The sequence below is a fragment of the Cordyceps javanica genome, chromosome 7, assembly GCF_051103115.1.
Source record: "Cordyceps javanica chromosome 7, complete sequence".
NCBI classification, from domain to species: domain Eukaryota; kingdom Fungi; phylum Ascomycota; class Sordariomycetes; order Hypocreales; family Cordycipitaceae; genus Cordyceps; species Cordyceps javanica.
The window spans coordinates 1,772,528-1,796,387 of NC_139301.1; the positions used below are offsets into that span (position 1 = coordinate 1,772,528).

General features: G+C 51.3%; 5 protein-coding genes across 5 annotated transcripts; 2 read left to right on the forward strand and 3 right to left on the reverse strand.

Annotated features, from left to right (window-relative positions):
* Positions 1-238: 238 nt before the first annotated feature.
* Positions 239-3,739, forward strand: V2A60_010042 (Vps54-like protein-domain-containing protein; the record flags this gene model as incomplete). Its single annotated transcript, XM_083261303.1, has 4 exons — positions 239-324; positions 388-500; positions 551-3,395; positions 3,445-3,739. The coding sequence occupies 4 exons, from the start codon at positions 239-241 to the stop codon at positions 3,737-3,739; spliced, it is 3,339 nt and encodes a 1,112-aa protein (XP_083117429.1).
* A 6,445-nt stretch (positions 3,740-10,184) lies between these two features.
* Positions 10,185-10,679, reverse strand: V2A60_010043 (uncharacterized protein; the record flags this gene model as incomplete). Its single annotated transcript, XM_083261304.1, has 1 exon — positions 10,185-10,679. One exon carries the CDS (start codon positions 10,677-10,679, stop codon positions 10,185-10,187), a length of 495 nt encoding a protein of 164 aa, XP_083117430.1.
* Positions 10,680-15,168: 4,489 nt separating this feature from the next.
* On the reverse strand, positions 15,169-16,644 carry V2A60_010044 (uncharacterized protein; the record flags this gene model as incomplete). The annotated part of the gene is made up of 1 exon (XM_083261305.1): positions 15,169-16,644. One exon carries the CDS (start codon positions 16,642-16,644, stop codon positions 15,169-15,171), a length of 1,476 nt encoding a protein of 491 aa, XP_083117431.1.
* Positions 16,645-17,478: 834 nt separating this feature from the next.
* On the reverse strand, positions 17,479-18,582 carry V2A60_010045 (bifunctional (2E,6E)-farnesyl diphosphate synthase/dimethylallyltranstransferase; the record flags this gene model as incomplete). The annotated part of the gene is made up of 2 exons (XM_083261306.1): positions 17,479-18,402; positions 18,460-18,582. 2 exons carry the CDS (start codon positions 18,580-18,582, stop codon positions 17,479-17,481), a joined length of 1,047 nt encoding a protein of 348 aa, XP_083117432.1.
* A 4,169-nt stretch (positions 18,583-22,751) lies between these two features.
* On the forward strand, positions 22,752-23,535 carry V2A60_010046 (uncharacterized protein; the record flags this gene model as incomplete). Its single annotated transcript, XM_083261307.1, has 3 exons — positions 22,752-22,877; positions 23,003-23,075; positions 23,141-23,535. 3 exons carry the CDS (start codon positions 22,752-22,754, stop codon positions 23,533-23,535), a joined length of 594 nt encoding a protein of 197 aa, XP_083117433.1.
* Between the last annotated feature and the right edge of the window lie 325 nt (positions 23,536-23,860).

The window sequence follows — 23,860 nt, forward strand, 5'->3', positions numbered from 1 at the left end:
ACACGTCGTGGCCGTTTGGCTCTGGCGCTGCTTGGCTTGCGACAATGACTACGACTGGTGCATCACTTGCCACTTCACCCATCTAATACTATTCTTATCTGGACCACAGTCTCAATTTTAACCATACTTGATAACCAGCAGAATATCCTCACGGCGATGATACCCAGATAAATTATTCAGTACATACAACAACTCCTGTTAGCTGGCTTCATCCTCCTTTGGGGTTCAGCTTACCAGAATGTTTTCCGCGCCCAACGCCGGCAAGTCTGTCGATAGCTTGTCGCCGCTATCGCCGGGCGTCCGGGCAGATTACCCATTCCACAGGTAAGTTCCCAGACAGCCTTGCGATACAATAAACAACCACGTACCTGACAGCTTGTGGGACAGGAATAAGCCCGCTTCAAGGCGGGGATCGACAGCGAGCTCCATTCACTCCATTGGCGGCTTGTATCCTTCAGTCGGTGGTGGCAGCCTTTCGGTTTACGAATCGGGTCAAAATGGTTTGCTCTGATCCGCCCAGCTTTCCAGCTGCAATGCTAACCATCCAAAGCCATCTCGACCTTGCTACAGCCCCCAATCGTACGAACCGGTTTCCAACCTTATACAACAGCGCCGACATCCAGCGCTCACAAACCCCCGACAGCGCGAGACATACCACCTGTAACACTAACGAACATTCCCCATGTTGATGCCGAAGACTTCACGCCATATCTCTCGCAAGTTGGTGCCCTCTATGAGCAACTTCGTCGCATTCAGGAAAATGACGAGGATGTGGCTGCTTCCGGTCGCCCTTCCAGAAATGAAGAGCAGAGCGAACCTGCGGATGGTTACTTGCGGCCAACTAGGTCACGGCCACCAAGGCGCGGCTCTACCTCGTCGATATCCTCACTCGCTTCTATCGAAGCACCTAGTCCATCCCGGAAACCAAGTATAAGCTTCAGTCGAAAAATGCCTCAGGGGCCGCCGCCACTATCCACTATTCCAACAGTATACTTTGACGAAGATTTCCATCTGGAGAACCCCAGAACGTTCGATATTGTCAGCGAACGATCCGAAGTTATTAAACCGGCTGAGGGCAGGTCAAAAAGCGATAGCGCGGCTCCTCGAAAGGCACTCGCTACCAATGCTATTCTGCAGGAGAAGCTTTCATGGTACATGGACACTATAGAAGTTCATCTCATCAATTCTATATCAACTGCCTCAACGACATTTTTCACAGCGCTTGGATCCTTGAAAGAGCTCCATTCTGAAGCGGCCGATTCTGTTGATCGAATCAAATTGCTGAGACAAGAGCTAGAGTCTCTAGATGAAGAAGTTGCTACTAGCGGCTTGGAGGCAGTTCAGAAACGAAGGCGAGAACAAAACTTGCAAGAGTTGCGCGACGCCGTCGAACAGCTACGCCAAGTCGCTGAAGGTTTGGCTGCATGCGAAACGTTGGTAGCTGAGGGAGAAGTGGATAAGGCGCTCAACAGCATAGATGACCTAGAGAAGCTCATCTCAGGAGATTGCGATGGACCGATGGAGAGCGGACTGACACTACTGGACTTGAGGGGTGTTGCAGCACTTCAGAGTATTGATGCTGACCTCAATACGCTACGATTCAGGATTGGAAAGGCATATGAATTGAAATTTACTACTATTCTGTTTGCAGATCTACGGCGGCATGTTGAATCAGTGTCGACTGCTGATATACTTCTGCGGTGGGATAATGCGGCTTCACGAACAAGGGGAGGGCATTCTCGCTCACCTTCCATATTTCCTACATATCTGACGGCAACAGAGGATTTGAAAGCAAAATTACTTCCGGTCATGGCTGGTTTATCTCGAGCTAAGCATGTCAGCACTGCAGCTCTGGTATATAAAGATGCTGCATTGAAGGAAATTCGAAATCTCATTCGACGACCTCTGCCAAGTTCAAGCGAAGATGATAATATGTCACTCGTATCAGTCTCGACAGCCGGTGGCGGAAAACATCTGTCAAGTCATGAGAAATCAACCAACCTCGCTCGCAATCTGCGTGCGCTAGAACCTGAAGATGCAGAGGATTTGCTGAAGAAGATATACGTCAATGTCACGGAGACACTGAGGAGACTCTCTACACAAGTCAAGGTGCTCTTGGATATCGCATCCTCTCTCGCAGACACGTCAAATGGGGATGAGATCAAATCTCCCACAGTGCGATCGCCGCTGGGCAGTCCACGACCAGGGCCGGCAGCTTCCGCTGCATTCGAGATACAGGAGGAGCTGCACAAGGCATTGGATGTGACGAATTTGCTAGCGCAGGGCGTTGATATTGCGAATGACAAGATAGTCAAGGTTCTGAAGGTTCGCACAGAACAGGCAACGGATCTTCCACTGGACATGTTTCTGCGGTACTTTACGCTTAACTTGTACTTTGCAAACGAATGTGAAGCTATTTCCGGGCGAAGTGGTACGCCACTGAAGAATGTTGTCAACAGCCACATCAAAGAATTTGTCCAGAGGCATCAGAACGCCGAAATGCAAACACTGGCGCAAGGCATGGAAGCGGACAAATGGACCGCCAAGGACTTTAATGAGAAACTTACCAGACAGCTTGGAGAGATTTTAGAATGCAGCACGCACGATGCCGAGTCATGGGGTGGCGGAAACAAGCTGTGGGTGCCGGCAATGGAGCTTCTCAAACTCAGACTGGAGGAAGAATCAGTAGAAAAAGAGAAAGAGAAGGGGGCCGGCGAGAAGGAAAGGGCACGTCCCGCTGTCATCGAATCTGAGAAGTTTATTCTTCCCAACTCGGCCATCATCTGCCTGCAAGGTTTGGAACGTTTCCTACACTTGATTGCAGGCATTCCTTCCATGACTATGGACATTGCAGCCTCTTTGATCGCGTACCTTCAGCTCTTCAACTCGCGATGCACACAGCTCATTCTGGGTGCTGGAGCTACGAAAACCGCAGGACTGAAGAACATTACCACGAAGCATCTAGCTCTCGCGTCACAAGCCCTGTCATTAATGGCGACGCTGATGCCACACGTTCGTGAATTCGTCCGCCGCCATGCCGGGTCCGCCGCAGGCATGTCTGCGCTAATGGGCGAGTTTGACAAGCTTCGGAGAGTTTTACAAGAGCATCAAGGCAACATTCACCAAAAGATGGTCGAGATCATGAACGGTCGTGCCACGCTCCACTCTAAAGGTATGAAGACGATTCAGTGGCAGAAGGATGACGAAGGTGTGAACGCGCATGCGTACATGGAAACGTTGGTCAAGGAAACGGCAACACTCTACAAGGTCCTTACAAAACACCTGCCCGAGAGTGAGGTTCAAAACATCATGGTTCCCGTGTTTAGCGGTTACAAAGAGCAACTTGGGTCGGCATTCAGGGATGCAGATGTGAAGAGCAAGGCCGGGCAACAAAGGTTTGTGAAGATCTTATTCATCAAGACTGTTATACTAATACTACTGAAGCATGCTCCGAGATGTCGAATTGTTCAATAGCACACTCGGAAGCCTTGACGGGTTCGGCGATGCTGGCGAGTACCTGACGACTATCGTCATGGGCAAGGCAATTGCGCCGGAAACAGCGACAGCTCCCACAATACCAGCTAAAGACACGAAGTCAGAAGAAAGGACCATCCAGGACGAGGCAAAGACGGATGCAGCCACCAACGACGAACAGACGGAGTCTGTTGAGGAGGATCCGCCTGAGCCACCAGCCAAGGACAATGTAGACATGAAAAGCAAAAAAGACAGCGGTGAGTGAGATGTGTAGCGCTGGGCTGGAACACGCGCAATGAGGCGCTGGCGATGGCGTACTATGTAATATAGGCCGACAGCAGTAGACGAGTATAGGGCGTACTAGGCAAGCTTGAGACGACTGAGAGTTGATGGTGTAGCTATATACATACATGTTGAACTAGTACCTGCGTATTGGAGAAAAAAAAACGAGTCACTGTGTGTTTGTGAGAACGCGACCAAATGCCAACTGATGAACCGCGTTGGCCCGGTCTGGCTCACCGCCACAGTCTGCGTTGCGTGGCATGGATGCGAGCAGAGGAAAGAGAAAGGACAATTTCAAAGACATAACCAGCGTTGGACGGGGCAGACACCATCACCCCAACGAGAAAAATGCGTATGCTGGAAAGCAAAGCCCAACTGTGTACAGGTGTGCCTAAGATGACTTTCCTTTCGAGTCATCCGGGTACCACTTCTTCGTGGGACGATGTGCCACGGTGCGTCTGTGATCCTACGCCTTGCCACGCCGTGCCTGCTGTCAGCACATTGGGCGGGAGGGATTGTCGAGGACGGCGACCAGCTTCTCCAGGTCACACTCGGCGAAGTTCTTTGGATATCTGGCCTTTTTTTTTTTTTACTTGCTCAGAGGTTCGTCAAGCTGCCAGCGAGGTTGGCCACGTAGTGACATCCAGCATCGACCTTGGGCACTACTTTGGGGCCGCTGACTTGAGGCACTGTCTGTCTCAAAAGCTACCGCGGCGGCCTAAAAAAAACAGTTTAGACAATCGTTGCCATGCGCCTTTTTCAAAGGTTTTTCTTTTTGTCGACCGACAGGCCCCCCTCCTTGGTTGGCACTCTGACACATGGCCCTGCTGCTCGCGATCCTAACAGTGCGAGACAGTGCGAAGTTCGAAGCGCCGAACTGTAAGTAGATCCAATGTGCCATCTTGTCATGGTCTGTCCAAAACGTTACGTGTTTCAAGAGTTGCCCACCGATGAGAAAAATGACGCCCCCAATGGAAAGGCCGTCAGGTACCCGAGAATTGAGCTGACTCGGAGCTGGTCTGTGCTTTTTCTTTTCTTTTCCTCGGACGGCAATACGTGCCGCTTCGAATTTGTTGGCGAAAAGCCTCTTGCGCATGTACACGGCGAGACGTAAAACAGCTTTGTCTGATGTCGGCTGAGTAGTCTTTGCCGAGACGGTCCCTGATTCCTTGGCGGTTGCGTCTTGTGGCAGAAGAGACGGGCCAAGAGTACAACAATCCGGTAGTGTAATGATGGTTACTGGTCAAAACATTGAGCCTCGGCCTCCTCTTGTTACCTTTCCGTGTCTCCGATGAGACTCTTTACTCGCGCTTGTCCTTGCCGCTTCTAGTAAATCATTCATTCCCACTGCCTGCCAATACAGGACGCAGCGGCAGGAGACACCTCCGCGAGCTAGGTCTTTCATATCAACTCGGGATTGATCTGCGCCCACTACACGCGCGAATTACCGTAAGAGTAGCTTTGTTTATTCCTTTTGTAGAAGATCAAGTCAGTACATGCATCTTGTGAGGCCATATGGGCGGTGCATCTTGCAGGGCGACAGGCGACAGGCGATGCATCGAAGATATTGCGGCGCAATGTGCAGGATACAACCATTGAAACGCCACAGATGGATTCTGGAGGTTGAACTCCAGAATATAATTAACTTAATTTCACCCTTGCGTGGTTCAAGTCTTTAATCCTCTTATCGTTGCATCTGAGTAAAACATGGCCCGCATTACTCGATTGACTCGCAGCACATCTTTTGTATCTACTGATACTGGTCAGGACGACACTCCATCACCTGGAGTACAAATCTGGGCATGATGTAGTGTCAAGCGATACTCACTATGCGCATCATTTTGCATGATGACTTGTTGTTGTTGTTGTTGTACACAGACACTCGACCTCGGTCGCGCAGAGGTTTGTGAGTCATGCTCTCCAAATTACGGCCAGTCCGTATACATGGAATCCGGGGTCTTTCACAATCGAGTGCAGGAACGCTCTCTTCCAAAGCTTTTTTTTCCATGTAAGCAATAATTGGAACGATCTGTGACATGCTTGGCAAAACATATTCTGTCACGGACGGGTTGGGAAAGACTACCTTACTGTGGCCCCTAACACTCGCCAGAGGTAACGCATACAACGAAACAGCATGACTTGTGAGCCGGAACGCCATTAAGGACCAATTTAATATGTTCTTACACTGCGCAATTTTCTGGGCGTTGTGGTTCTTGGGCTATAAGGCTCGTAAATTGTAGTAGACGTTGACGCGATTCTTATCTCTTGCCCGAGAACGCATGACATGATGATGCTAGCGAAGCGTTATAAAGCTGGAATTAGAGATCCCGGATATCTTCCAAAGTGAAACTATGTAGGCGGTCAAATTCCCGCCGAATCTCAGCAAGGTTGCTTGGCAACATCTGGATTCATGGCTGTGGCTGGGGCAAATCTAGGGTTGGCAGTAACCTGAAGCTTTAACGCGATTGTAATACGCAACGTTACTGAGTGACGGGATATTGTGCAAAGAAGTTGTCAAGCGCCTGATTGATTCATCGGGGTAGCCATGCAGTCAAGCCATGATGTGTCAAGTCTAGCCCAGCTTGCATGACATGAGAGACATGGTTCACATCAAGGTCGTTGCCCATTTTGCGACCGACCTCTGCTCTCAGGTTATCACATCTAGAACGAAAGAGTCCGCGTATGTTCACGCCAACAGAAATCATCACTGATTGCGAAGGATCGAAGACTACATTTGCCAGTCTCGAGCTAGGGTCGTTGGGACGTGAAAGTTGGTACCGCTGGACCGGCAGAGACGTCACAAGCATGCTCGAAAAGATGGTTTGAAGGCCAGACTCGACTTGTACGTTGTACAACTTGTGCGAATCCAAATCATACCTGACAAGGACATGGCACAATAAGGATTCGTCATCCGGATATCAAGCAGGCCATGTCTAGCAAGTTTACGCGGCTGACAGTTCATGATCCTGACTGCAAGCTTCTACGAAGAAAAAAGGTATGGGAGCAAACATGGCGTGCGCTACAGTCGCCGACTCGTAGCAAAAGCTCGCAAGGGGAAAAGATGAGCAACCAGACCACCACATATTTAGGATGGCCAGCAATTCAGCGGGTGATACGTACCATGCGTAGGTTTACGAGGTACTTTGCGTGTTCTCTCTCCCACACGGCTCCAAGCCTGCCCCAGCACGCGAGGCGCTCGGCGATTTTTACAACAAACACCATTGGTAGGCCAAAAGGTACATTGGTTCCAAGCAACTACTTACTTACTTATGAGCTGGCCCAACAAGGAAAAAGAAAAAAGAAAGAAAAAAAAAGTCAAGAGTGTCATAGGCCCCACCGACCGGAGCTGGCAGCATGGGCGGTCTAGAATTCAGTGATCAGCAGAGAGTCGTTTTTCTCGTGCTGAGAGGCGAATGGTATGTGGTGGATGTATGACTATGATTTGTTTTTCTTGTTCCTGATGGAGGGAGGGAGGATGGGAGGCCACAGAGGGGGGGGGGGGGGGGGACACTGGCGGGGTTTTTGATGGTTCTTTTTTTTGGCCCGCAGTACCGGGTCAATATATTGTAAATATGACGCATTCTATTAGGATTGCGTCTTGCAGCGGAGCTGCGTAGTGGAGGGGGAGGGTGATGGTGAAGATGGTGGTGGTACTGGTGTGTGAGATGTGCGCCGTCGTCGAGTTCCGGAACTGTGTGCGAACTGTATGCGCCGTACTGTGAGGCACTGTGTTGGCAACACCATTGCGGGCTACGGGGCAATGTGGTGGCTTGCAAATTGTTGATTTTTTAATTTTTGTTTTTTTCATTATTAATATTGATTTGCCGGTAATGTCTGGCCATCACGTAATGTAGAAATCACGTCTACGAAAAGAACATGCTCATGGCATCATGGGCTGGCGTACTTTGAGGCGAGCTGGGCTGCACAACAGCAAGAATATGCATGCATGTATCGGTACATAGCAGGTCTTCTCGTATCGGGCGTGAGGCCTCTTCCAGACTGTAGTACCTCCACAGCTGCCCGCCATCGGGAAGAAAAAGAGCACAGACAAGACGGACAGACAGGCTTATATCCTGTGCACAATCCCCAGAGTTCATGTAACGCTACACACTTTTGACTGGGGAAGTACCCAGGACGACAGAGTCGCACGAGTTGCTAGTTTTTTTCTCCCGTTTTTTCTTCCTTTTTTGTCCTTCGTGATTCTTTCGAAACGAGTTGAAACCAGCAAAAAATGGCGCATTCCTCTGCGCAGCCTGGTCAGCTTGCGCAATATGGTACTCAGTATCCGTAGAGTAGATATTAATTGGTGGTGTGGCGGTCAACGCTGACCAATGTTCTCTTTCGGCTGCATAATAAATGAAAGGAAAAATTAGTAAAAAGAAAAGAAAAAAAGAGACGAGAACGATGCAATAGAGTTTTTTCTCTTTTTCTCTCTTTTTTTTTTTTTTTTTTTTTTTTGCCAACGGGCCCTGGTCGCTCGAGGGAAACCAGGATGCTGAGAACAGAATGCCCCCCTGCCACGGGAGTTGCGACCCGGAGCGCAGTTGCCGGTTCTAGTCGGTCCCAAACCCAAAGCCAAGCGAGCGACTTTCAGGCACCCGAGCTTCGGACCGTCAAAACACTGTGTCGGCTTGGCGTTTGCGTTTCGAGCAGGTCCACGTAAGTATCTGTCAAGGGGAGGGAGGGAGGGGGGCTGAAGGGGCGCAAACAAGCCCCAGGGCAAGGGAGGGGAAGGGACGCGCCCAGGGGAATTCTCCGTTTTTGGTCTGCAAGGTACCGTTTCGCACGGCCAAGGGGATGAGGCAACGAAGGAGAAAAGGGGGGCGGTTAGCGGTAAGCCACTAACGAACAATGCAGCCAATCGCCAGCCAACGTTGCTAGTGCTCTTTTTTTTTTTTCCTTTCCCGCCCTTACTTATTACTAAACGGATAAAACGGAATACGCCGGACAAGGCCCCCCCCCCCTTTGCTCTTCCCCATTTGTACCTGGAAACACATGCTCAGTATGGTTTGCTCGTTGTTGACTCGTGTCTGTGAAGGGGGGAGGGGGGGACAGACAGAGGAGGGCTGGCTATTGTACCCGTTTGACCAATCACAGTTGTTCCTTTGTTAGAAAGAATTTTTAAAGAATTCTCAGAAGTTTCTTTTTCAAAGAAAGCAAAGGTAAAAAAGACGTGCTAGGCAGTAAAAGAGTACACAAAACAAGTACCTTTTTGGCCTGCCTCAAGGCAAATAGGTACTTTGTTCGGTGCCCTAACTGCATGTTGACTCGTCCCTACCGACGTACCTACACATCAGTCGTCGCGACACCACACTTGAGAGCCATCTGCCCACCATCAACCACTCACACTCACACTCACACCAGTTTCTCCATCCCCGCACCCCCCCCCCCCCCCCCCCCCCCCAAAAAAAAACCCAAAGAACTCAAATGACAGACCCAGCCGCCTGCGCGGAGAAAGCAAAACCATGTACGGAGTAAGTAATCTATCTGTACAGGTTACTCGCCTAAGCAAGCAAGTAGCAGCCCAACCCTGGCTGGCACAAGTACCTGAACAGGCCGCGCAAGCTGCCCCCCCCCCCCCCCCCCCTGGGCCCTCTGGTCTCTTTCCCCCCTCACCCTTTCTGGACAGGATCCTCCAGGTCCAGTTGTGGACAATTGCCCAAGTCGTTCCTTCTTTCCCAAAGAGACAAACAAGCTGGGCCCAGGTTTTAAGCTTTCTCGACCAAAAGGACCAGTCAAAAAGGTGAAAGGAAAGAAAAAGAGAAACTAAAAGGTGAATGGTAAACGAAAAAAGAAGAGTAGACAAAGACAAACCGCATGAAAAAAGTCACATTGATGTAAGAGAAATCAATGAAAAGCATTGTCATGGTTGCTAGGAAAGAAAAAATGTCCATTCTGTTCGATCCTAATAGGCGAGTGTTTCATCTCAAGAAAACTATGTACATGTGAAGAGTATTTGCAGAAATGCAGTTCTATAAGCGAATAATCCCAAATCCCTTTTTTGTAGAGTAATAAACTCTGTTTTTTTCTATCTTGTCCAGAAAGGCACTCACAAAAAAGACAAATGTTTTTGCCTTGATATGCGCCCCTTTCCGTCCTAGAACTGTATTTTTTCCCCTTCCATACAGCGCCTGGTACCTTTCTATGTCATAAAAATCCATTTGTTTCCTTCCCATGGGGTATCTCTTTCTTGCCTTTTTCTTGTGAGAAGAGAAAGACACTTCTAAATTCATAAGCGATAAAATTTTACTTTTATGCTTTGGCGCACTGCGCAAGGTTGCAAAAAAAAAAAACCACCGAGGCGTGGTCCTGATGCCACTCACTCCACTGAAGTATTGCGCAAAGTCGACTAGCCGACTATATATCCTGTACGCAAGAAGCTTCCATCTGTCCCTAGTTGCTCAGGCACACATGTAGTGTACAACTACTTAAGCAAAGGAGTAGCCGGTGCTGCCGGAACCCAGGGTGGTGAAGAGGTCAACAGAGGGGGTGGTCTTGGTCTGGACATCATCCGGAGCCCAGTAGGCGTTGTCGCAAGGGAAGTTCTCGCAGCCGGACATGGGGGTAACCGCACCGACAGGCCACATCTGCTTAACGTTGTCGTGGTCCGTGGGGGTGACAATGGCCGAGACGTCGAAGTAGGTCAGGCCGTTCCAGCCACCAAAGGCGACCTCGCCCAGCATACCAGGCTTGTTCTCCTCGCCCGACTTGACGGCGTAGAAGTTGCCGATGTACTGGTCGGGGAACTGGACGGTGGTGTTCTGCTTGTTGTTGACCGTCACGGGTTCGATCTCGACCTGGCTCACGCTGGGCGTGAAGTAGACGGTACGCTCAACGTCGTCGAGAGTCCAGAAGGTGACAGAGGCGGCGTTGACGGCAGCAGCAGAGGCAGCAAGGCCAAAGAGAGTCTTGGTGAAGTGCATCTTGGTTGATTGGCGAAAAAAAAAGAGCTTGTGTAAAAAGACTTTTTATTGTAAAGGATAGTTGTTGATCGTCGAGATCTTGGTGTGTGTGAGAGAGAGAGGGGTGTAAATGGTATTTGCTTTCAAAGGAATGAAGAAGCAAATGATAAGTTCCTGTCAAAGGAAGTAAAGTCAAAAAGACTTGATAGAAGGAACGTCTTGTGTAAGAAGGATTGTAAGTTGAACGGAAAGAAAGAAAGCATCGAGATGAGATCGGGGGGGAGGGGAGCCGTTTTATAAGTGATGTTGTCCCAGGCCAGGTGAGAATTCTGAAAGAAGCATCTAGGTACCGGGGCGTGGGTCGTGTCCCAAGATTCTAGACCAGAACGGTCTCCAGCGTCCTGTATCCACGTACAGAGTACATTGCTGATTGCCAGAGTCTGTGTGGTGTGCGTGCGTGGTGCAGAGGAAGTATGTACCTGTTCGTTGTGGTTTGCCGCTGGGGTAATACACTTCCATCTTTGCTTCTCGCGCGGGCGGGAAGTCTGCCTAGTGTGGTGCGCCAGTGCGGTCTGTACCTGACTCTACCGGTACGCAAGCCACGACACGCCCACCTGCACCCACACCCCCATCTCGGGCCACACTGTGCGGGCAGGTCCCTGTGCGAATGTACTGCGTCAGGTGCGTGTACCTTGACTAGCCCCCAACTTGCTGGGCGCTTGCGTTGGAAGCATTGGCACTGAATACTGTAAGTGCCTGGGTGTGAGTGGGACGGGGAGCGGTACGGCCACTCAGAACCCTAGGTGGGCCAGCCATCCTCTGTACCTGCAGCCTCCGTCTGATAAGGCAAAAAGGGTGCCTACATACGGAGTACTGAGGGAGAACCGATTTATTATTCCCTCATGTCGAGCCCCGTGGCATGTGCTGGCATCCCTGCAAGGGCCAGCTCGCTCGTGGCAGAGGAGCCCGATTGTGTGTTTGGGCGGTGACGGCCACGTCGCTTGTGAATCTTCTGCGAGTGAGTTGGCCAAGACAAATTTGCTTATGCAAAATGTTGGCAAACTTTTGCCAGAGATAAAGGTACTGTTACTGTACTGCCGGTACCTGGGCCACGCTGAGTGTGATTACTGAAGGCTCCATCGTAGTAAACGCTTTAACCATGCTGGATGTCCTCTAGTCATTGTAACCTGTACTTTGACAGCGTATTGTATGCTATTGTTAGCCAACAGCCGACCAAGTACTCCGTACCTGTACTGGGTATACATAACGGAGAACTCTGTCCCAAAATAACACACAATAGGTTCCGTCAGCAAGTGGCAAGCAGGGCTCTTGACTCCTGGCCCTCGATGGTGCGAAACGGTGGATCAGAGCCGTTTACCGACCGTGTTCTGGAATCCAGAAGCGGTTCCGCTTTTGCTCCGTTTCGGTGGAGAGCGAAAGAGTTTTCTCCGTCGAGACGAGACAGCGGTTGAGCGGCGACCAAAGGTACCTTCCGAGACCCAGTATTTTAGCCTGCCCTGACAAGTACTTACAACGGACGGACTCGACGACTGTAGGCTTGGACAGCGACTTTTTTTTCCCTTCTCTTCTCAGTGGGAAGATTTTTTTTTAAACGGAGCGCCCCACCGGCAAATACGCCGGCTGATATTTATCCGACGCTGGTTCCTGAATATGTGCAGAGTATCCGTACCCGTAGTACCGTAAGTACCGGTATGCTTCGTCGTCGGTTGCCTCGGTATTCATTACCTGCCCAATATGGTGGTCTTCCTTTTCGTCTCGCAGACCATGTCTGGGACCCATGCATCGCTACCACGTCAACGCATGGTGATACAGAACATGATTGCCAGACTTGTCTCAATATTTTGATTCTGGTGTGCAGAGTGAGTGGTCTGGCGGCTGCGTGTCTCCCTGAATCCTTCTACACGCCGAGTCGCTTGAACTTTTCGAGCCTGGGAGAGAGAGGACGGGCAGCTGGCTGAGCACTCTTCCTTCACAGGGTGGTCACTTTTCAAAATCATGTCCCTTCTGTCCTGCGGGCGTGGTTCAAGGTTGTAAGTCGCATTGGAGGAGTCATGTACCAAATTCCGACAAACCGCGCCAACAGCATCAGACTTTGCTAGCCAGTCCACTTTTCCCACTCGGACGACTCTGAGGCCAGGCCGTGCAGAAAATACACATGTGGCAAAGAGCCGTTATTGGAGGGGACTTGCGGCCGGAATCGGTTCCCGGGCACCGGCTGCATGGTATCCATGACTTGCGTAGCAGGGAGGAGGATAAGTACTTTTGGTGCCTGAATGGACGGCGGACGGGAACAAAAGTAACGGTAAAGCTTGGCTGCAAGGCCGACCAGCAAGTACAGCAGGCTAGAGGTAAGTACAACTAGGCCGAACCGGCTTTCGACTCATGCAAGCTGTATACTCAGGACTGATTGAAAAATGAGATGCGGCATTACTGAGCACGTGAAGTTGCCAGCCAAAGTGTTACTGCAGCATCAATATGCCGCAGTCGCCGTACGAAACATGATTGGGTCCACGTATGGAAACGCATGTCTCGTCCGTTTTGCATCTGCTCTTTCTGAAAGAAAAAGAAGAAAAAAAATCGCGCAGAGCCCTGCGGCTGAATGCGGTGCTTCGCGTTGGGAGCGCATTTGCTGTCTGCTGACCGACAGGACAGAAAGCAAGCCCCCCAATGACGGGCGTTTTGGTCTGCGGGCGTCGGCTCAGACACGTAATAGTAGTACTTGCGTGTCTGGATGTTTTCTTGGCTCTCGCAACAAGCTTCTACATAGCTTGTTGCAACAGCATGCAAGGTACCGATAAAGATCTTGAACCAATTGTTAGCCAATGCAACGATACCCAAATGAATCAGGCAGGTCCTGGAGGCTGGTAAGTCGGGTTTTAGGGGCGCTCCTTGTCTATCTTACTTGGGTACTCAGGTAAGTAGAACATACAAGGTACCCAAGTGGGTAGCTGAGCGTCCGAGATAAGTAATGTGCTGGGCAAGTAGGTAAGTAGGGAAGTACCTCAACAGATGCGCGAGCACCTATGTACTTAGGTAGGTTGACTAAGCTAAGTACTTGCTTAGCCGAGCTGGGGAAGATGCGTTGCCTGAACTCTCTCTTGCCTGTCTCTCTCTTCAAGAACACCCCACTATAATTCAGCGCTTTCATAGCGCCGTAAGCACCTGTAAAACCTTCTTCTCGCCGTCTGTGGCGGAATGTCAGCAACAGGGTAAGTACTATCGGGTACGTATGCCTACATCGGAACAGGTATGCCATACTGCATCGTAAAGTACTTGCAATCACCATAAGCTCACTCATTCGTTAGCTACTCACGCCTCGGCAATGCATTAGTAGCGACATCAATGCTTGTCTGACTGCACCTCGTCACGCATTACCCCAGTGGCAGGCCTGCATAAGTAACTTAGGTACCCAAATTCAATGGGACAATGCTTGGCGTGGTACTGTGGAAGATTGGGTGATGCTGGCCGAGAAATAACACCACCATCCTCCAAAATGCTCGGTTCTTATGACAAGTAAGCTCACCAGGTTCCGTGTCACAAGCCATTTGCGGCAAGTGTAAGTACATGGAGGGTCTCGAACGTATTGCGATTGTACAGTGACTTTGGCGTGATCACTCATCGGGTCGAGTCTACACCCCCAACGGAACATGCCGATACACAACGACAAAACAAGAACCAAATGTGCCTTGATGGCATTAGCACCTATGGGTCAATGATTATGAGGTGCCTTCCTGCTAGCTTGAATGCATCGCATGTGAATATTCGCTACACGCCTTGTATGGCCATTGTATTAAACTCCATCGCCACTCGCCCCTCGCCATCAACCGCCTCCGAAAGCCTCTAATTTTCCGTCCGGAGCTCCCTGAACCTTGTCTTGATTAGATGTAGAGAGTTGTGTATGCTTCTTCCGCGGAGCTTCATGATTCCGACCCTCGGCCCATTCGCCTTGAGCATTGGCTCTCGAGGGTAAAGCAAACCGCTGGATTGTGCTCCGCTGCCAACTCACAACTCAAACAGCAATACAATGTTGAAAGAAATTAGAGGCCATGTGAAGCCTTTAAACAGCTTGCTCTAATATTAAGCTGGTGCCTCCGTTTTTGTTGTAAATGAAGATTTGCAAACTATGCTCGCCTTATGCATCTACTTCTAGACAGCCGACCCTTATCATTGAATCGGAAGTTTATCGTAAAGATCTCTTTCTATGGGTCACTCGGCCGATTATTCTCTTTGAAGAAAAGAAATGGTGAATAAGAAGTGTCACGGCACTGAATATATCATACCAGTTGAACTTTGTTCCTCAACGGCCAACACAAGCAGCCAGAAGCTGGTGTCAACCACCGCATTTCGGCTAATCTCACATTATTTCATTCAACATAAATCCGGGACTTGATTCAAATGCGCTTTCCTGGCGGTTAATTGCTATTCCGTTTCTATTTCTCGAGCGCCAGTCTTTGATGCTCACTGCCATGATGATTCGCCAATCGACAAGTCAATTCAAAGCCTGCCCTGCCTTTTCGCGATTCCAAAACGAGCGCAGCACGAACAACATGACCAGCACACCTACGTCCAAACCGATGGTCCAATTATATCCAATCAAATAACGTGGAGCATCAGTCGTCCTCCAGACAAACAGCGGCAGCCACGCGCCAAACGCGTTGCCAATCGTATTCATGCTGCTGAGGACAATGGCGCGCTCCTCGGCGTTCCCCGCGCAAATCTCATTCGCCCAGGCATAGACGACTGGCGCAATGCCGTTGGCCGATCCAGCAAGGAAAAAGGCAAAGAACTTGAGGCCCGTCGGCACGTGCCACACGGCCAGGATGGCGCTCGCGACAATGTTGAGCAGCGCCGTCACCGCAATCAGCGTGACCTTGGCGTCGTAGGCGTCGGACAGCACGCCGCACAGGATGGCGGACACGATGGTGACGGCGGGCGACACCGTCGTGATGGTGTTGATGGCCTCGACGCCGTAGCCCTGGGCCTTGAGCCACAGCGGCAAGCCGCTGTTGGCGGACACGCCGTCGGCCTGGGAGAAGAAGAAGGCGAAGCCGATCAGGACCCAGAAGTGCCAGCCGGCGAGCGTCTTCTTGACCACGGCGAGCGTGAGCGGCTGCCTCGGCTGCCTCTGGTCCGCGCGCATGCGCGCCCGCGCGAGCTCGGCCTCGCGCTCCGAGAGGAACAGCGACCGCGGGCGCTCCGGCTGGCCCGGCAGGCAGAGGAAGCCGAGCGCGGCGACGGGCACGGTGCACGCGAAGCAGATGATGTACAGCCAGCGCCAGCCCTCGATGCCGCCGCGCAGGTGCAGCGTCGCGTACGCGCCCGACTGGATGTAGCCGGCGCTCATGCCGCCGACCTGGCTCGCGACGAAGAAGAGGGCGCTGCGGCGGCCCAGCTCGGCGCGCGTGTACCAGCACCCGAGGTACCACTGCACGGCCGGGAAGAAGGCGCTGCCCGCGGCGCCGATGAGGAAGCGCAGCGCGTACAGCGGCCCGACGCTCGCCACGCGGTACTGCGCGAGCGTCAGCACGGCCCAGGCCACGTCGGCCGCCGGCAGGAACCAGCTCGCCGGCACGCGCGTCATGAGCAGCGTCAGAGGCACCTGCAGCGCAATGTACCCCACCATGTACGTCGTGTTGAGCAGGTTGAGCTCGTTGCCAAACAGCCGCAGGTCCTCGCGCATGCCGCTCACGTACGCCGCGCTCGTCGCCGACTGGTCCAGCACTTTGGCCCAGTACGCGAGGAACACGAACACCAGGATGAGGAGATCCAGCTTGACAATCAGACGCCGCTCCTCGGGCGTATCGGTCGGCGCGAACCACTGATACCACTGCTGCCGGACGGGTTCGTCCCCGGGGCGGCGGACGCCGGCGCCGGCCGTGGCTGCGGGGTCGGCGTCGGCGGCTCGGAGCGCCGGCAGCTTCTCGGTATTCTCAACCGCCGCTGCCTTTTCGGCTGAACCAGACATTTTCTTCTTCTTTTCTATTTTGCTCGCCTGGATAAAATTCAAATTCTTGTTGATTCTATGCCAATGCTGTGAAAAGGACAAAATCGGACGAGGTCGACGACACCCGGCAGCGACTTTGGGCTATCCAGCGCCCGCCAGTGCCATCACGCCATCGCAAGTGCCGAGCGGACAAAGGCCTGCCCTTTCAGCAAGGGTATATACCCCGCAGACTCAGAATCGGTAATGTTAACGCCGGTAAAAGGGAACAATGAATTAAAGAGCGCACAATAGACACAGTACGAAAGATGATTGAAACTCTGGCAGTTTATAATATTTCCCGACAGGCCATGTCTGACATCTGTGTATTAGTCGGACTGAAATTTTACTGTCGGTTGAAATCCATGCCGCTTGACCTGATCGAGTTAATGGTGCGTTAGTCAGGCGCGATTCTACTCAGTACATGTTTCATTAGCGAGCCATGAGTTCTTTGGCTCCTCGAAACAGCGTTCACCAAGTAGTTTGACTACGCCAAATATACAAGACCCCTGGTGTGTATACCTGTGATCATGCATGCGCAAAGGGCCTTGACCCAACACGATGCTTTCATATTTGCGAGAATGAGGGTCGAACCATCGTATATTTCTTCAGCGTCTCTCATGACTTTGTGCAGCTGAGCGTACGGCTCACTCGCACAAATCTACACGCCTAATACTTGTGCAAGACCGCCGTAGCGATTAAATACGTCTATGTAGAATTTTGGAATTAATGTACTTTTATTTCTGTAATGCCGTTCCAATCCCCTTTTTCTCTTTCAACATTGGCTATGCGCGCCACAAACTGTTCCGGATACGTTCCTTACTTGGTGCGTTTGTAGACCTTCTTGAGGAAGACTTCGAAAATCTCCTTCTTTAGACCCTCGCTCTCATCAACCTTGGCAATCATCTCACGAATCTCATCAGCGCGCTTCTCCTCAAACTCAAGGTAAATGGCCTTGAGATTCAGATCGTCATAAAGCTTCTTGATGACGGCCTCCTTGGCGTCGTCCTTTTGGCCGTAGTTTTCCTCGAGAATCTTGTGCTGCTCGGGGGTGGCAATCTCGAGGGCCTTGTTGACGAGCCAGGAGCACTTGTTGTCCTTGATGTCGGTGCCAATCTTGCCAATGTGCTCGGGCAGACCAAAATTGTCGAGGTAGTCGTCCTGGACCTGAAAGTACTCGCCTAGCGGGATCAGAATGTCCTCAGCCTGTTTGAGGTTTTTAGGTGTAGCGAGGTTTAGCTGATAGAGAGCGAGGGCGACGGGAAGGTAGAAAGAATAGTAGGCAGTCTTGTAGATGACGATGAACTGGTACTTTTCCATGGAAAAGTTGTCGAGGTTGACTTTGTCCTCGGGGGCGGTCAGGAGATCGCACAACTGACCCATCTCGGTCTGCAGCGACACCTCGTGAAAGAGCTCGACGAGATCAATGTAGGCAGGGTGGGAGCGAAAGAACTTCTTGAGCAGGATGTAGATGGCAGATTCGAGTATAAAGGCGTCGTTGATGGCCGTCATGCCGACACCCTCCATGCGGTACCAGCAAGGCTTACCACGACGGGTAATACTGCCGTCCATGATATCGTCCGAGACAAGAAAGAAGGCTTGGAGAAGCTCCGTCATCCAGCCCAGGGTTCCAGCCATGAAGTATTGCTCCTCGTTGAGCTTCTCGCCGAGGAGGAGAGAGACGGAGTCGGGAACGGACATGCCGCGGTTGCATTTACCACCAAGAGGGTTAATCTCGAGGTTCTACTTGCATGTTAGTACATGGTACAGTACTGGCAGTACGACTCAAATCTTCCATACCCGCTTGAACCAGTCCAGTTCCCCCTGGGGGAGCTTGTAGGACTTGGCATGATCGAGAATGGCGGCCGAGAGCTTGGGATAGATGCTCTCAAACTCCTGGAGAGTGGTGGTTTCGGCAGGCATCTTGTCTGATTTGATTCGGTACCAGACAAAACAGAAAGATGATCACTTCGCAGCTTTAAATACAAAGACAATGGGAGTGCAATGCGGGGGCGGTAAAGAAATGAAGGCTGTTTGTTGGGCATCACGGCTTATCGCACGGTTCTGACCCCTCCACGTGATAAAAGTACATGGGAATGAGTGGTGTAATTGCTGCAAATACAAGTACCTTATCTGATAGCCCCACTACACCAGGGGTCCCCCTCGCTGGTTCCCCTCCAAGGGCGCGGCAAGTAGCGGGAGTCGTTACACGAGCATCGGGTTTTCTCGAAGAACTTTCGCAGTCTTTTCAACTCCAGCCATACAGAAAACAAGGATTGCTGAGCCGACAAAAGTTGCGGTGACGTCTGCTCTCGGTACAGTCGTTATCCGATTTGTGAAAAGGATAGAACCGAAAAAGAAAAAGAAGAATCGCATAGCGTATTCGGATCTGCGAATTACGCTAGTGTCTGGGCTGCCCTATCCCGTTAGAGAGGCCAAAGAAGAGATTGAATGCAAAACAGCAACTCTTTTAGGAGATCACGAGCCTTTTCCAAACTTCAACCCAGATTAGTCGTGATTGCGGCCACCTTTGGGCATCAAGGCATGCCACGACGTCATCTCCCAGGCTTACTACGTTACAGTCGTTTGGGCATACCCTGAGCGCAAGCAAACGACGGCCCGCATCGCCATCGACGCATTAGGTAGGAGGCCAAGCTCGCATCTAGCAACAGATTTTGCAGCGCACGCTGAATGCGGCGAGTTTGGGCTAGTTGCAACTGTTTGCCACGACGATATTATGGCGGCGCGAATCACATTGAAAGCTTGCTACCACCATCAATACTTTCCATCCTGCATGGTAAGCTTGGTCCGCCAGTAGACGGTGCTTCACGGTCAAAAAGAACGAAACCCGGACTTTGTATGGCAACAATGCATTCTTTGGTTTGTTTGAGACATACTGAGACAGCAATATCCGTTGATAGACGGGAAATGACGTAGTTCTGGTCGTGCGAGCGCCCAGGGATAGGGTCCTGGAATGAGCACTGGAATGCTAGATGGCCTCCCACGGTTAAGCTGCACAATAATTTCAAGGTTTTGCCTGAAGATCAATTCCCGAGTCCGGGTCTAAGCCACTACCTAGTGGCGGTCATTTCCGCAACCACCCGCCAGTCATCTGATTATTGCGTGTAGGTCAGTGTGTGACTGTAGAATTGGAACGTGAAGTGTGTCTGCTTTGCTGCCTTTCTGGTCATACCGAAGATGATAGGACACACTGGCGCACAGCGGCTTTGTCTTTGTATAACTGATGTGTGAAAATTCTTCTGTTCATGTCCTTACCCGATGGCCAGTCGTCACTACCATATCCTATGATTTATCCCAAGGTGTGAGTGATCAGAGGTTCGCAATAGGTAAAGAACTTCGGCACGATGCTTTCAATCTGGCTCCGTCTTTAGTCTGCACATATGCCATTAGCTATCAGGTCGTTTTTGAGTTAATAAGGCGAAAGAAAGGTCGCGCTAGACGCACTCAATGTAGTCGTGGCCCCGCCACTCTGCGCCGACAGGTAATGGGAAAGGTTGACAACGGTACTTTGTCGGCCGGAAATGTCGATGGGATTTGTTAGCTGCGATAGCGTTATTGCGTTACGGCGCTAGAATTGTCAGGCATCAGGACATACAAATGCATCAACCAGAGCGAATAGTGAGTGTGTGGTGTGCCTCATGGCCCATGCCATATATGCATGCATGCAAATCCCAAGCCATGCCGTCTATGCCGTCCATGCCGACGATCCTGCGGTTGCCGTAAACTTAGCGTTTCAAAAGCTGCTATTGCTGTCTGCAGCTTGCCATTGACAGATCTACACAAGATACGTCAAGGGACCTTCCCGAGTTAGTCTATACACGTGAGACACCCTGGAGGCGCATATCAACAAGTCTTTGAAGGGGTATACCAGTAATGCGCATTTCCGGCACCTAGATTCTGGCTGAAAAAGCCCAGTCGGAGAGCTTCAATTACCATTCTCTTTCCCTCTATCTATGTCTGTCGCAATATTCTGCGGCTGCGACGACAACTATGGATAGCTCGGCAGGGAACTTCAGCTGGCTGTGCCAAGAGAACAAGGCTCCAGTCTCTCCATTTTGCCAACGATGATATCTATTGGAATGCTGACAGCATGGCAGGCGTGGTCTCACTATCCTGCCTGGCCCTACGTCACCGTTTTTTAAATGGGGTGCCGGAAGCAGTCTATTGGTGGGGAGAAGGCTATGGGAATAACAACCGAAAACTCGAGAGAAAATCTTCTTTTTCGCAAAATGAAAAACTCTGCTGCAATAGGTGTCGCATTCAAACAGGCTGATCCTACGAGAAAGCTGGCGAGCCTCTTTTGGCCCTCCTCCTCTCCTCTCCGGAGCCTAGCAACGGAACAGCAACCCAGTTTCCATTAGCTTCGAGCTGATATGGAGAGCTCAGCATGTCATGAGCCAATGACATGTAGGTCCAGCCCCAGAAAAGAGAGTTTTCTGACCTGGCGCTATCCAGCCATGTCCGTTTCCATGCTTAGCTCGTCGCCTTGTCGAGCTGGTTTGGCAAGAGTAACTCGAACCATGGCTCACACCCCCCGACGCCCTACGAGCCTTTTCCACCGGCGCCTCGTGTTCCGTTTTGGGGCTTGCAAGCCGCACCGCACAAGGTGGCGGCGTATCAGAGATGCAGTCCAAGACTTGTCCAACAAGTGAGTTATGTACATAGTACTGTTCGCCCTGCTAGCAGTCGCAAGTGAAAGGAAAACCATGAGATTCCAATGCATGCGACCGAAGGTGCACCTTATCAAGTCAGGAAGAGCAAGGCCGCATCGTGTTCCTGAACGGATAAGTAAGTAGACCAGTCCCGTAAGTAGAAGCAGCGCTCAATGGGCTGATGATGGGGCGCGGCCACACAGCCTGAATACGATCCGCTGAGTTTTGCTCGCCTGTTTCTCGGACTTTACATCTTTTCCCCCACCAGCTGTCACCAACCCTGGCTGCCTGGCAGCCTGGCTGGTAGGAGCCGCCCCGCCTCTTGTCTTTGCTAGGGCAAGATGGTGCCTTGCAGAAAGCGGCCGCGGACGGAAGGCGAGCTACAACAAAGCCGGGCCTCCTCCACCGCGTATACGGGGGCCCGCCAATAGGGCCAAGGAAGCACCTCCGACGGCGCCGGTGTCCCCTCGTCTGTGTGCTAGCTTGTTGCTTTGTATTCACTAGTTTTGTTAGGCTTGGCCCGATGGCTCTCCAATTTAGCGATGAACAATGGCTACAGAGCCGATAAAGGCACATTGGCGTTTGTAATCAATGCTACAAAATGTTGGCAGAGGAGAACGACGCATCCAAATGTACCAAATCAGCCACGCTCACAATTTGCATCACTTCCATTTTCAAGTTGCTCATATGTTACCTACCTAGCCATCCCTCCCTTCATAGACAGAACTTTTTTTTTCTTTTTAAAGTTTTCGCCTACTTGAGCCGGGCTCATCCACACCGTCCAGCCAAACGACATCTCCGCCTATCAGCATCGCCTGGTTCACTGCCCCATTACTTGCTTCAGCAACATCGAGAATGGTGGGTGTTGTGGGCGAGAAGAGAACGACGCTTTCCCTTTACGAGGAAGCCAATGCGCTGGCTGTTTTTTTTTTTTCTTTCCTCTCTTCTCTTTCTTGCCTGCAAATTCCCTCACACCACATAGCCCGCTAGCTGCAGGCACGCCTGTTGCGTGGGGGAGGGCGTGGGACTTACACCGAAGCCATTCCCAGGATCCGCAATCGTAGGTGTATCCGCATCCGGCGACCACACGCCTCGCATCATCGATCCATGGACGTCGCTTCGCCCAACGAGCCGCTTACTGAGCCTTATTCTATTATTGTCCTCTGAAATAAACAGCTTCTTCTTTAATTTTTTTTTGGCTGCATCCGGTCCGCACTGCCCAATCGCGACTCCACCAGACGTCAACTACAAAGAGCATCCGCGTCCCCGGGGAAATATGGCCTTTTTCTCTTCTCTCTCCTCACAGAATATATTGTTTTGATAATTTGTACGAATTCCGTCCGACTTGGATCACCACATTCGCTTCAACAACAATCACTACAACACCAACCACGAGAAAAAACAACCGAAATCGTCAACATGAAGTTCTCTCTTCTCGCTCTCGCTGCTGGCGCTGCCGCCCACTACCACCACGGTCACAACGGCACCAACGTCACCACCCACACTTACACCACCGTCGTTTCTGAATTCACCACTTACTGCCCTGTATGTCTCGCCCAAAGTGTCGACCGCGCAGTGATGTGCTTGAAAAACACCGTCTCAGGCTCTCGCTCTCGCCTATCGTCATGGACGCCCCGAGTGAACATCAACGACTAACATCAGCATCGTAGGGCCCTACCCTGATTCCCGTTCACGCCAACAAGACAATCACTGTCACCGAGGCTTGCACCCTGACTGTCACTGGTATGTTGACTCTTCACTCTCACAGACTCTAGGCGTGTTATCGTGTACTGACATGGCCCTCAAAGACTGCCCTTGCACCATCACCACCACTGGCGTCAACCCTCCTCCTCCTGCTACCAACGTGCCTCCTCCTCCTCCCCCTCCTCCCGCTACCAACGTTCCTCCTCCTCCTCCTCCTCCAGCTACCCACGTTCCTCCTCCTCCTCCTCCCGCTACCAACGTTCCTCCTCCTCCTCCTCCCGCCACCAAGGTGCCACCTCCTCCTCCTGGTACCCAGAACCCCCCGGCCAGCAACCCCCCTCCCGCTTCTAACCCTCCACCTACCGGCAACCCCCCTGCTACTCAGAACCCTCCTACTGTCGAGCCCACCAACCCTCCCACCGTTACTGCCGGTGCTGGCCGTCTCGGTGCTGGTGTTGGCGCTCTGGTCGTCGCCGCCGCCGCCGCCCTGGCTCTGTAAATGCTGCCAGAAGTCACGAGGGAACTGTGCCGTGCCTTGCTGTGATGCTTCTAGGGGTCCACGGAGGAGTCTCGCTCAGACGTGGGAGTCTAGTAATCTTGGAAGGCACGTGTCTGGAGTTATTTGGATGATTTGATTCTAGGACAAAGACATTCACTTCTATTTAATTACTCTTTTGGAAAGAGATTTTGTTGACTATACCTTGTATTAGTACGGTCAATATCTTTAGTGGAGGTTAATATTCAAGTCAAGGGGTTTTTTTTTCTTCAAGTCTTCACCTTTTCTCTCAGATGCGTTGATCAAATCTCTAATTTTAGGCAACATT